The sequence below is a fragment of the Poecilia reticulata genome, chromosome 14 (genome assembly GCF_904066995.2).
Source record: "Poecilia reticulata chromosome 14, P_reticulata-male-v2, whole genome shotgun sequence".
In the NCBI taxonomy this organism is placed as follows: Eukaryota; Metazoa; Chordata; class Actinopteri; order Cyprinodontiformes; family Poeciliidae; genus Poecilia; species Poecilia reticulata.
In genome coordinates this window covers 4,471,663-4,485,712 of record NC_088843.1, presented here as the reverse complement: position 1 = coordinate 4,485,712, position 14,050 = coordinate 4,471,663, and the positions used below count along the sequence as shown (strand labels likewise).

Sequence of the window (14,050 nt, the reverse complement as noted above, 5' to 3'; positions counted from 1 at the left end):
CTGAGCATGCGCAGCATACCCTGTCCCATTAAAGCTCTTAGTATCATATTTGTATTACAAAAAGTTGAATTAGTTTACTTACAAGATGGTTGCACTGAATTTCTGTCAAAAAAGCTTTTGATTCTGTAATTAAAATAAAATCGGATTAACTGAACCGTTTTAAACGTGTAATGTGAATTAAAATGATTTTTTTTTTTGTGGTTGATTTCATCCAAAAAAAGTTATACATTTTATTTATTTATACATATTTCTTTCCAGGATGCTATATAAGCCTTCTTTCAGATTTATTCCGTTTTGCTTTTTCAGAATGGAATAGAATAGAAATAAGATATTGTCCCTCAATGGAGACATTCAGGTGTACCAGTAGCAAAGTGACAAACAAGTTAAAGCACCAATTTATACACAAAAATACATTAACAGAAGTAAGAATAACATGCTGTGTAGTAAGGACAAATTTACAGCAAAGTAAAATTTTAAAAATAAGACCCTCTGATTGAAAGAAATATGCAACTGAGATGTGTTTTTTGTGCATAAACAACCACAGATTATTTACAAGTGAAAGAAAACTATGCAACCAACAACAGAAATGTTATCTAAAATATGAAAAACGGCACAATACTTAGTTTAAGTTTGAAGGGGCTAAAGTCTAATAGGTGAGATGAAGGACCAACGCTAAAGCTCCTTTGTAAGATGCAGCAGTCTATCAGTGAAATGGGTCTGCAGTTCTGTAATGGATGGGGTGGGAAGCATTGCCCAAAAGTGATAAAGTTAAAGCTCTTCTGTCTCCCACTGTACCTCTGTCGATGGATAAGCCTTTTGACGATCTTATTTAATTCCTCCCACTCAGTTGTTTGTCACACTTAAATGTTTGACAATGATAGATAACACGAGTAAATGCAAAACTTTCACTTGACGATTTCATTTTGCTTGTCCCACTGCATAACTCAAGTGCGCTTGGTTTTAATTAACTGACTGATGAACATTCTTGTTTGAGCTAGAAAGTAGAATCCTTGGTTCCACCAGTAAGTCATCAAAGTACCATATTTTTGACTGCTGGTATAGTTAACCTATTCCTTCAATATTTATGTGATAACTATACACCAGACTTAATGGGATTCCAACAGAGCAATAGTGAAAAAAGGGAGTTGCTTAAAAAAAAAAAGGTATTGCTAAAATGATTTTCAGAAATTGTAAGAAAAGACAATGATAATGTGGGCTACAATGAGCACAAAACGTAATCACATCTGAAAGGTTTGGAAGGAACAGAGACAGAAACATAAGCATAGTTTTAAAAGGATATTATGTGTTTAAAACCTGTTTCAAATCGCTGTTAATCTGTTGACAAGCGGTCACTATGGGAACAGTCTCTTTCCTACGTCACTACCGGGAAGGTAGGGGAACGCCAGGAAGAGCACGGTATTTATCTATCGATGAATGAAACGAAAACGAGAACTTCATTCATTCTCGTTTCTGTCAAATCCCTGGAGTCACAGTCAAGTATTCCAGGTTAGCTTGCTCTGAACTGTAAGAGCTACCAGGATTCTTGTAATATTTAATGCTAACATGTTCTAATACCCTGCGTGTTTACATTGCTGCTAGTCACTATTAGCCACCGCATGCTAAAAATAATCAAAGTGTCCTCTCTCATCGGAAGGAATTCGGCTGTTTGTCTTAAATACCCAAATAAATTGAAGAGTTACTTTGTGTTTCTCTTGCTGCTTCACTGATTTGCGTGTTTTGTTTCGAGCTGTTGCTGGTCACTGAACACCTCTCCTGTTACTTTGCCTTCACCCCTCTGTTTTCAAGGTGTGGATGTTTGTTAGTCCTGGTAGAAACAGCAGCAGGTGTGTGCACAAAGGTCAGCGTCGTGCATGTTCGTGAAGAGCCCGTGTAAGCCATGTCTGTGTCAGTGATCATAAAGTGGGGAGGACAGGAGTACTCCATCAGTTCTCTTTCTGAAGAGGACACTGTGATGGACCTGAAACAGTCTATCAAGAGTCTGACTGGGGTGTTACCAGAGAGACAGAAACTACTGGGACTAAAGATTAAAGGTGAGAGGGCACAGATAAATCCCTTAGCGTCATTATTAATATGACTTCAAATTTTTTTATTCCTGTTTCCAGGTAAACCTGCAGAGGATGAGGTTAAGCTGGGCTCTTTGAAATTAAAGCCTAATACCAAAATTATGATGATGGGTACCAGAGAAGAAAGCCTGGTAAGTGGAAGGGTGAGAGCAGAGGTGCTACGATGGCATGCAGTTAATGGTAACACTGTCGGACTACAACAGCTCTATTAAGAGGTTTTATGAAATTTACTATGATGTACAGATTGCACTTATCATGGACAGGAATGTTCCTTGTTTTTGGCCCTTAAGGATTCATTTGAAGCATTCTTTTTTTTCAGAGTGGAATGAATATGCACAACATAACACAATTTTTAATATTACAATATTATTGTACGCACAATTACTGCTACGAGATTTCCATGCTAGTAACATATTCGATGACATTTGCTAATTCGGGAGAAGATGTTTAAGGAGGGCCTTTGATGTAAAGCTTTTCAGAAACTACAAACAAGATTTAAATTTTTTTATGGATAAAAAAATTTAAATTTTTATCCATTAATTAAAATTAAAATCTGCCACTTTTTTAATAAAATCTAATTGAGAGGGCAATATTTACATGTATTAATTTACCTATAACTTCATTAATTTGGAAAAGTTTTGGGGTATTCATGGAAAGACTTTATGCCAATGAATTCTGTATCAACTGTGAAGCATGATTGGATCATAATGGTGTTGCTGCCAATTAATCTGGTGGTTTGCACAACCTGTTTGAATAATGAAGAAGGAAGAAAACCTTTAATTTCCTCAACTATTGACAGCTTTTTACCATGATGAGTGTATGTAAACTTGTGACTGGATATATTTAAGATTTTTTCTGATTATTGACCTGAATGGTGAATGTTACACATGTATATTTGTTAATTTTAAAGGAAGACGTTTTAGCTCCTCCCCCAGACAATGACGATGTTGTAAATGATTTTGACATTGAGGAGGAAGTCATAGAGGTGCAGAACAGGTAAGAAACTTAACAGCCTGAGTGCAGATGGTTAATAAAATAAGAGAACATGTTGAAAGGAGATATCTATTTATCGCTTTTTGTTTCTCGGATCTTCAGAGAGGAGAATCTTGCTAAAATAGCTCGCAGAGTCAAAGACTATAAAGTCGAGGAACTGAATTCTCCCAGAGAAGGCAAGAGGCTCCTGGTGTTGGATGTGGACTACACGCTGTTTGGTGAGTTAGAAACAAGATATCAGAACCTGACTAATATATAGTTCACTTTTCCTCAAAGTTTTGGTTTCACTGGAAAACAGGAATCCTTGGCAACACGTCATCTCATCATTTGAACCTGAGAATTGATGTTATGTGTGTTTAGATCACAAGTCTTGTGCCGAAACGGGTCAGGAGCTGATGAGACCGTTCCTTCATGAGTTCCTCACATCTGCATATGAGGACTACGACATTGTCATCTGGTGTAAGTACCGTCTCTATTCTCTGGTTAGTTATATCGATTGGAGGAATGGCTTTAGCATTCCTTAGATGTCCGTGAACAGTTTTTTGACAAATATGACTAAAAAAAACTTCCCTCTTGGCTAACTTTGAAGATGAACCAAAATAAAATAGGTTTTCATCAGCTACAGGCCCATTTTTATAAATTAGAATATTACTGATAAGTTAATTTCATGAAACTCTTCCTGTAGTTTACAAAAACTGATGTTTTCAGGCCTTTATTTTTGTTAATTAGGATGATATTCCGCTTACAGCTAATAAAAATATGGTAGATAAAATTAGAACATTACATCAGACCAGTAAAGAATTGCTGTATAAATATGGGCTTAATAAAACATATGTTTTAAGTATTTGCTTAAATGCTTGCTTAAATGTCAAAAGGTAACCCTTATATGACTGTATAATGGCGTAGCTTATTTTCCTGTGTTACTACAGAGATCAACTGCTATAGAAAATAGGCCAAATATTAGTGGTTTTTGTGTACCTGATGAACTGAAAAGTGTGTGAGAACAAAAAGGTTAAAGTTTTGTTTGGCAAATCTTTCTAATTCAGCCGCTTCTGGTGCATTATTGTACACAGAGTGATATAGTTAGGGTTTATTTTGAGTATTTGAGAACTTGAACATTACACCTGATCAAGAAAATAGTCTTCATATATATCCTAGTGTATGTAATATCCTTCTAAGCAGTATCTCCATATACAGCAGCACAGTATGTGCACTCAATACTTACTCAAGGCTACTTTTGCATAAATGTTGCATCCATGCTGCGTGACGTGGATGTTACCAGCCTCGGGCTCTGCTGAGGTATTGACATAAATACAGTTTTCATTAGTATTAAGCTGTGATCATTAAACTTGACAGAAATCTGCTCTGCACGCTGTTTGAAATTTAGGAATTGATTTGATTAAAATATATCTAAAATTTTTGTTTGAATTTGTTTTTGTGTAGAAGTCTAATGAATTGAAAAGTTGGGGAATATTTATCAAATGTAGAAAAATCAGTGTGTTTATCTCCATCTTTCAAGATTCCCGGGTTTAACGATGTATACTTGTGCTTTCTCTCTTTAGCTGCTACAAGTATGAAGTGGATAGAGGCCAAGATGAAAGCAAGTATTCCTCTTGTTTTTTTTCAAAGTGTGTAATTTTGCCTAAGCCAGTTTTTCTTAAACATTCTGCTATGTCTTCATAAACGTGATTTATTTATTGGCTGGGATTTTACTCCAACCGATAAATTGTCCAAAATAATTAGTAAAGACATCACAAAATGATTGTTTTACATACACAAACATTGTCTCATCAAAACAAATCCAATTTATTTTCCCTTCTCATCACATTTAGTAGATCTAATGCGTCCCAAAATTGTTTCTAAATTTGCAGTACCACGATCTTGCCAGAAGGTGGCGGTGTTGAACAATCGTACACAGTGAGTTTAGGCTGTACATACTGTAGCTGTGTGTTTCCATACATGCAGGAGTTGGGAGTGACGGAAAACCCAGGTTACAAGATCACATTCATGTTGGACAGCGGAGCCATGATCACAGTTCACACCCCGAAGAGAGGGGTGGTGGAGGTTCGTACACCTGAAACGTTTCTTGTTTCATTCCTGTCTTCACTCGGGTTAGTTCATTTAACTTGGATGCACTGTAAAAAGTATAAAAAGTGTCCTCCTGTTTAGGGTGATTACCATAATAACTGGCCTGACTTTCTGTTTTCCATGACATCTCCAGGTGAAGCCTTTAGGTGTGATCTGGGGAAAGTATGGGGAGTTTTACAACAGAAAGAACACCATCATGTTTGATGACATCGGACGAAATTTCCTCATGAATCCACAGAATGGACTAAAGGTCGGCTGTGCTTTTCCCTCTTCTGCATAGACTCTGTGATTCACATTTGCTGCTGTGACTCGCACCTTACTTTGTGCTGCTGTTTGTTAGATCCGACCCTTCATGAAGGCCCATCTCAACAGGGAGAAGGACAGAGAGCTCTCTAAACTGGCTCAGTACCTGAAAGAAATCGCCAAGCTTGAAGACTTCAGTGGACTTAATCATAAGCATTGGGAGAGGTAGGCTGTAAAATGTGTTAACAAGGCAATGAATAGTATTCTTTTAATCACAAACACAACATCTGTAAGCCATGGACAGTACGGTACCTTACAAAAGAAAAAGTAGATATTTAACTTTGATGATAATAATGAAAGCAGCATATTCCGCATATTTGGTGAACCACCTTCATGGATTGTGACTGCTTATTTCAGTTTTCTTTCAAAACCTACTTTCTTCTATCAGCTCTTCCATAGAGGTCAAGTCTGAGGAGTTTCTAAACCAGACATCTGTTCCGCTTTGAACAGATGTCCACAGATCATGTGTTCCTTGGTCTTCATGGTTCTGTTTGCACTGAAATTGCAGCTAATGTTACGTGACCAAACAAATACCGCATGACCAGCCTCCTCCGATCCCCTCCTATAAAAAATAGCAAGAATATGAACATTGATATCGATTGTTAAAATGACACCAGCGTTAGTGCCAACATGTCGTGCATCTCCACTATTACATTAAATTCCAGCATATTAGGATTCATAGCTATACTGTGACAAAATTTGAAGGTTTAGTTTTTTAAGATTCTGTATATTCCTAATATTTATTGGTTGTGAAGTGAAAGTAATTTAATTTGTGGGTTTCTGTAGGTACTTATCCAAGAGACAGCAGCACTGAGGAAAGAGTCAACTGTCTACAAACAATTGGGCTAGAAACAACAACCCCATCCTTCAGTTCTACCCAACACACACACACGCGCACACACGCGCACGCACACACACACACACACACACACACACACACACACACACACACACACACACACACACACACACACACACACACACACACACACACACACCCAAATCCATCTCTCCAAACAACCCTGTTGGACTTAGACCACCAATTAACCTGTAATGTTGCAGACACCAACACTGTCAGAACTAGCTTCCTTCCTCCTTTGTATATTTGCATGGTCTTCTTGGTCTGAATATTTTCTTCACATTGTGACAAACTCCAGAGTGACGACCAGCTCATGATGGACGGCTATAACACTCAGTCAAGTCCACAGTGGCCTACAGATTTCTACAATTGTTTACATCTGTTTTGTTACATAAATGTTGGAGGAAATTAAAGGTCATGTTCCTGTGTGTCCATCCCATTTCTGAACCCATTCTGGTTCACATAGCTCAAATATCACATCTCATAACAGGTATTGAAGTGTTTTCAGCGTGCAGGGAGTCATTTGGTTTAGCTGCTATTAGTGTACATTGCATATCTAGAAAATCTCTTGGTTGTAATGAAGAACTTTGATTTGTACCCGTTTCTTTTTCTTTCTTTTTTTTTAGAGCAGTGGTCCAAACCAAAAGCAGATTTGACCACTGCTATACAACAATATGCAATAACCACTAAAACTACTGTGAGATAAAAAATAATATTCATCAAATTTTGACACTGATTACATCACTGACCATTACAATGGACTTCAATGCATGTTTTGCTATAATATATTCATGAGTTAAGTGTGCAGCTCTGGTCAAGGCCGGATGGGTGTTGACGTGTATTTGCCCAAAAGTGTGTTTGTTCTGTTTTCGTTTTGGGTGTCTTTTTTGTGTGTAATTTGTACATGCACACTTTAAAACACTCATTCAAACAAGGATCAGTTGCTTGAGTTTTTTTTTTTTTTTGGTATCGAAAGATTTTACCAAACAATGTAAGTCTAATTTAGACTATTTCAGTTGTTAGCAAAAGTCTTTTTAAGCTATAGATGAAGGTGTAGTTTATTATTTCATGAGATGATGTCATTGTCTAACTTTTTGTTTTCTTATGAACTTCCTGTAAATTTAACCATAAAAACTTTTTTGTACCAAAATTGTCTCTGCTGCTTATTGCTCCTCTAACGCTTTAAAATGAGTTTTTTTTAATGTAACGTTTTTACTCATTGTCTCCAGCACCGTCTGAGTTGTAGTAGAATTCACGGTCAGTTCTATGATGGTGAGCTGACCAGGTCCTGCTGCAGCAAATGACCAACAAACCATCACACCTCCACCTCCATGTTCTACAGTTTGCATAATGTTTCAGTTTTGCATATGTAGAGTCATGCAGCAGATTCTCTATCTGGTCTTTGACTGGGATATTGTAACATATAAATATGGGGCGAGCTACACCTCATTGTAGTTTTGACTTTATGTTTGCTGTGGTGTTTCTGTTGCATTTGTTTTCTGCCAATCTTGTTCTGGTCTCCAAATAATTCAGCCTTGGTCTTATTTGTTTAAAGAATGTTTTTCCAGAAGTTCTTTGTTCACTTTGCAAATATTAATCTGGTCTTTATGTTTTCCTCAAAGAGTTCCTTTCTTGCACACCTCTCGTTTAAGTTAAATTTGTGCAGTGCCTTTCTGGTTGCACTTTCATATTATCTGTACAGAAGAAGTTTGAGTGAACTTGCTCTGCCAGCTATGCACATGTTGGCTGTTGTTGCTTTGAATGTTTTCCATTTGTAGATAATATTAGAGTATTTTTAAGAAGATCATTAACTTAAGGTACACACAAGAAATAGAGATGCTGGATTTTATTATGAAATATAAAAGAAAAACATTTTGGAAAATTGGTTTTAAAAAAGAAACGATATTCAATTTAGTAATTCACAAAGGTTTTCACCCACTAAACTTATAAAAGTAACTTAAATAAAAAGGAATAAATACTGTACATGTATACATTCATTCACTTTTAGCAGGACTTAAAAAACTGAAAATCTGGTTTTAAAGTAGTTGTCACATTTTCCCAACTTGCTTCGTTTTAGGAATGGCAGTTCATGATGTTTTTGTTCACTCTGGAGAAAAAGAAACGATAATTATGATTAAAACAAGTGGCTGAAAAGTCCGTTTATTTTAGGACTAAAAATAGTTTCAATAACATTTCTTTATATTTTAAGAAGGTCGAGTGAATCACTTACGTGTACTCACTCCAGGGGCTCCACGGTCCCTGGGTAAATTTGTCCTGAGCTCTCACACAGAAAACATACTTCTTGGATTTGATATTGACTTCAAACTTGGTTTCTTCAGTGATTTTAGGCTCCTGAAATAATTGACACCACAGTTTAAACATAAAGTGATTTGACCAAACTGGAATCCTAAATTGACATTTGCATTTCAGTTACCAGTAGGATCTTTTCGGTGTGGCAGGATTGTCCGTTCTGGACGACCTTGACCTGGAAGTGGAGGCTGAAGTAGGTGCGGGGCTTTTCCCAGGTGTCCGGGTAATCCCAGCTGAACACCTGGCCACAACTTATGTGCAGGTTGGGGAGGTTTTCTGGCCTCACTGGATACAATATGAAGACATGAAGTCAAGAAAAGTAAGTAAATCTCTGAATGAGAAATCAGAAAGACATCACATATGTAATCACTAAATGCAAAACACATAACATCAAACCCTGATATTTCTGTAAGAGAACCTACCAATCTCTCTCAGGTAGAATGACTTTGTGTAGGCCTCCAGACGAGAGTAGCTGTGCATGTAAACGGTGAACTGGATTTGGTGTGTTTCCTCTTTGTAAGGGCAGTCGACATCCTGGCACTGAACCCCTGACCCATCAGCATCCAGCACACAGGAAATCTCATCCGTGTTACTGGATTCAAGACAAATGGATAAATTATTATCTAAAACAGGTAATGGACAATAGCCCCTTTATGAAAGAATTGCACCAAGTTTATTTAAAGTGCTAGTTATTTAAATTAGTGGGAGACTAATGAAGAGAGACTTCGGTCCTTACCGGTGCGCCTTAACCAGGAGCACAGCAGCGTGGGATCTGTGATGCGTTTTCTTCCAGGTGCAGTGGAAAGAGCCTTTGTAATTCTGTGCTGAGCAATAGATGTGACCTGCAGGAAAAATAATACAAAATAATGGACTTAACCTGCTGCTTTTCTAAGCAGGAAGATGAGAACAACACAGAAAAGCCCCAGCCCAGATTTAAACTCAAGATCCTCTTTTTGCAAAGCATGGTGTTAAGAATAACACCATGAATAACAGTATAATAACCAGCTAATGTTTAGCTTTAGGTGTTCCTATATGCTATATTTAAAATAAATGTGTATTCTTTAATTGGTCATTGTTACCTAATATCAGCGCCAAAATTAAATGCTATTTTTTCCCCTTTTCCTTCATTCTTTCCATTTTCTCATGGAGGAGATGCAGATTGATCTTTTCACAGATTATCTGTTGTTTCTGCTAAAGGCGGCACACCCAGTTTCTGTGTTAAGAGATTATTTTTTTCTTAGTAGGTGACATGGTTATTTGAAAACTGAGTTTTTTACAAAGTTATAGTCCAATAATAAAACTCTGTGATGATCAAAGCCATTTTAAAAGAATCTCTACATTACCTAATAATTTATCAAAAAATTTTATTTCAGTTCTCCCCATCCAGTGACCCCTTTCTCTCCATTATTCTTATTTTAGCAGAGCAGCGACATCCATCCTATTATTTTTTTTATCTTTCTTGGATCCCATAACCTGTGATTCCCTCTCAGTCATCCCTTTCTCCTCTCACCTTGTCCGGGGGATTTCTCCTCCAGGATGACAGTCCTGTTGTCTGGATCCAGCTGGACCAGGATCAGCGTGTGGTTCAGGTATTCTCCACTAGAGCTGAGGTGACAGGAGTAGTTTCCTGCTTTCATCTCTTTCACCAAAACGGTGATCTGGTTTCCCTGCAGAGCTGGCGTCATTTCCTCCCCTGAGAAATCCAGAAGTTAGAGTCTCAGTCATGTTCCTCTCAGGTTTGTAAACTTCCTATGTCTTTGTTAACTTCTACTACAACAACAAGATATCAGGTGTCTTTTATTGTTTAAGATTACGCTCTGAATTAGCCCTTAGTGAAGGTGTTCTACAAATATGATATGAGCTGCAATAAATATCAAACAATTTATTTATTTTTTTTTTACCATTTTTCTTCCAAAACACTTCATCGTCCTGATAAGAGTCTCCACAGGTCAGGGAAACTTCCACTATGCTGCCATGAGCATGTGGCACCTGTACCACCACAGCTGGGGAGATCATAAAAAGAAATAAGAGATGAGTTAATATTTAACATGAGGGTGGCTAAAAAGAGACGAGCCAAAAAGAAAAGAGATAAAAACCATTGTCCATTAGAGTCTGGATCCTGGGCTGGTGGATGCTGGAGTTGGCAAAGCAAAGGCTGGCACTTAGAACCAACAGGAGCAACAACTGCATCTGTAAGGAAACATTAAAAACATGAAAAGCTGTTTTGAGGTATGTGAGGTTATTAAACTAGGTCAGAAATATTTCATAGTTTAGTAGCTACGAATAGAATGTATTTATAAATTACAAAGAAAAAATCATCACATCTAGAGGGGACAGAAAAATCTAAGCTTTAATAAAAAGCATAAATGCAACTTTTATTTTCTTTCTTTTCATCCAACACATATTTTCACCTGATGATTTCAGACTGAGGACCAGCGGGTTTAAAAATCCCAGCATTAGAGTACTTACAAATATTGGAAATGAGAATATTGAGGAGAATATTGACCGAACAATACATATTAAACACTTTTTATGTGATGAAAAATTTAGGTTAAATTTAAGCAAACCTTTGTTCCTTCAACTGATTTTTGAATAAATTCAGCAGTATGCTATACAGTCAAATAACAGAGCAAATTAAGATAAATACATAATGAATGTAGTTTACCTTGATCCAAAAATGTTGAACTTGAAAGCAGATCAGAGGAAGGCTGTGTCTTGTCTGTCTACACTCAGTATGCTCCTGGAGTATTTATGCACCAGGCTAAAAAAACCCCTGAGTGTGTGTGCATTTGTGTGTGTGTGCATTTGCGTGTGTGTGTGTATGTGTGTGTGTGCATTTGTTTGTGTGTGCAGGGGATGGGTTTCCACGTCTTCATTCAGTCGATCAAAAAGCAGATCCACGTGTTTGTTTGTGTTTTGTTAATCAGTAGCAAATGTCTCACTTTTGACATTTTGCCGTGTGACTGGTGACAGTTGTGAGCTCAGTTAAGTCACCGTCATGCGGAAGACGTCACATCTTTTAAAACAAAAGACCTGTTCATGTTCCACATAAAAACTGCATGTTTGATTATTGAGTAGCCGCACTGACCATATCAGGGGAAGTGAGCGCAACCAAATGACAACCGCGTGGAAAGGGAACTGGAGACATGCAGCTGTTTAATTGATGACACTGAAACACAACCAATACTTCTTTGGAAGAAAACAATGCTCCAAAATGTCATTTTAGCTGGAAAAAATCACGAGAAACCCCTGGATTTGATTTGGAAAGAAGAATTGATGAATGTAAAGAACAAGTTTATGTTAATGTATAAAAAGGGTCGTTTCTTCATCGCTGTTCATCCTGCAATATGACCCCTAACATTTAGTGAGAGTTTCTGTAATGAGACCACTTCTTATAAATAAACCTTCGACTTAGCTGCAGAAGTTTCTTTTAAAATCTCATCAGCCTCTGAACAAAAAGGTGACAGATGACTGTAGTAGGAGGGAAGTGGTTTGAAACTATATCATTTCTAACTCTCACTTTCTCTTAATTTATCCCTCTGAAAAGAATTGCCAAAACCTTTTCCCTTTGACTCATCAGTGCAGTTTCTAATATAAGAGAAAACAAAACGAAAAAGGGAAGCTTTGATATATTCCCTCTGCTGAAGGAAGAGAGGTGTCCTTTCTCTTTGTGGACAAAAGCAAATCTTTCCCCAAAGCAAACTTGTGCCTTTTGTTTCGTACTCCCTCCAAAAAATGTCCCAATTCTGCTTTCAATTTTTAGTTGGACGAGTTTGAACACTGCATTCATTATTGTCTGCCATCATCTGCCTCTAACCTAGACAGAGTGTAATCCTTTGCATGCAGCCATAACATACTCTCTCAATAATAATTATTTTTTATGTTTTAATGTCTACCAAATGCTTTTTGTGAAATCTGGATGGATATTTGACCTCTATGTACGCCAAAATTAATGGAGTCCACAAATATGCAACAGGTCTGAGTCGTGGCAGCCGTTTAATCCTGAGGGCCTTTAAATCTCAACTTAAAACCCACCTGTTTAGAGTTGCTTATGGCTAAATTAGGTTTAGAGTGCAGGTTTTGATGTCTTTGATGTTTTTAATGTTTTTATCTTTACCTTTCATCTAGTTATTAACTTCTTTTTATTTCTCTTTCACACTGTCTATGTAAAGCCCCCCCGGAAAACATCCCAGTTAAACGAATCTATATCTAGGGGTGTGAGAATCCTTGTTAAATGACATATTAACTAAAACTCTGAGGTTTTAGCTAAGATTTAACAAGGATTCATTTAACATGAATTCTTGTTAAATGGCGTCTTAACTAAAACTCTGAGGTGTGAGACGTTTAACTGAAGTCGGGGGTGTGGGTTTTAATGTTTTTATCTTTTTTTAACCTTTTTTTTATTTTCTTTTTCTTTAAAAAAAATTCTCTTTGTCTTTCTGTTTATTCACTGTCACATGCTGTTTTTATTTTAATTATATAAAGCACTTTGAAATGCCTTGCTGCTGAAATGTGCTATACAAATAAAATTTGATTGATTGATTTGATTAATGTTGACCAGCTTTATCTATCCAAACACTGTTGATATCTGTAGAGGAGGTCAGTTTTTGTTGGAACACCAAAATCTGCCCAAATGGGAAACATCTGACCCAACCTGTCGCCTCAATAACACCAGTTATTGTCCACAGTGAAGCAAGTTCTCGTTCAACATCAGCCGAGAGGCCGATGACTAAAAATAACCCCCGTTACATCGACACCTTCAAGCTCAACATCGGTCTGCTCCAAATGAACAAAGAAAATCTCAAGACAAAGTCAAAATTGAGCTCTTTGGCGAAAATATGCAAGAAGTGTGTTTATACAAGTCAAATATTTTAACAACTGTCAAGCATGGTGGTGAAAGTATCATGAAACTCAAACATTTATCAAAAGACCAAATCTATTATGATAATGCCAACAATAAGTGGACGTTTATGTGTAAGTAGAACCGTATATATCTTCCTCTATAACATCTCTGGATCAGTGAGATTTTAGAAGGAATATATTCATGTTCTCACAGGAAAAAGTAAGTAAATGAAACTAAAATTTTAAGAAAATTGGAAAAATAAGGAGAAAATAACATTTTATTTACTATTGCTTAATACAGTAGATCCCAAATTGTAGGTCAGGAGTCCACTGGAGGTCAGACTGAGGAAATCCCCTGAAATAAAATGTAATTATTTATTATGGTGGCAGCATCATAACCAGTGGCTTTAAAAAGATGAACAAAATGACAAAGAAGGCTAGTTCTTCTCTGGAACATTACAGACAAGCCTGAGCTTCCTCTTCATTAAACTGTCAGACAACAGCAGAGTCAGTCAGAGGCTTCTTCCGAACAGCTGTGATACTGACCACTGCAGCATATATTTCCTGCCCA

General features: G+C 37.0%; 2 protein-coding genes across 4 annotated transcripts; one reads left to right on the top strand and one right to left on the bottom strand.

The window, feature by feature from the left end:
* Positions 1-1,356: 1,356 nt before the first annotated feature.
* ublcp1 (ubiquitin-like domain containing CTD phosphatase 1) lies at positions 1,357-6,755 on the top strand. 3 transcript variants are annotated; one of them, XM_081615799.1, is made up of 11 exons: positions 1,357-1,416; positions 1,807-2,051; positions 2,124-2,215; positions 2,995-3,080; positions 3,180-3,295; positions 3,438-3,536; positions 4,640-4,677; positions 5,043-5,141; positions 5,299-5,415; positions 5,506-5,633; positions 6,255-6,755. In XM_081615799.1, exons 2-11 carry the CDS (start codon positions 1,898-1,900, stop codon positions 6,280-6,282), a joined length of 957 nt encoding a protein of 318 aa, XP_081471925.1. In that variant the 5' UTR covers positions 1,357-1,416; positions 1,807-1,897; the 3' UTR covers positions 6,283-6,755. The 3 variants fall into 3 exon arrangements, with proteins under 3 accessions (XP_081471925.1, XP_081471924.1, XP_008425721.2); XM_081615798.1 differs by having other exon boundaries at positions 1,373-1,524; XM_008427499.3 differs by having other exon boundaries at positions 1,374-1,506.
* A 1,403-nt stretch (positions 6,756-8,158) lies between these two features.
* On the bottom strand, positions 8,159-11,448 carry il12bb (interleukin 12B, b). Its single transcript, XM_008427477.2, has 9 exons — positions 11,303-11,448; positions 10,734-10,827; positions 10,539-10,640; positions 10,148-10,330; positions 9,374-9,479; positions 9,060-9,229; positions 8,762-8,922; positions 8,558-8,679; positions 8,159-8,434 (listed from the first exon to the last, which is right to left on the bottom strand). Exons 2-9 carry the CDS (start codon positions 10,825-10,827, stop codon positions 8,401-8,403), a joined length of 972 nt encoding a protein of 323 aa, XP_008425699.1. The 5' UTR covers positions 11,303-11,448; the 3' UTR covers positions 8,159-8,400.
* Positions 11,449-14,050: the final 2,602 nt, after the last annotated feature.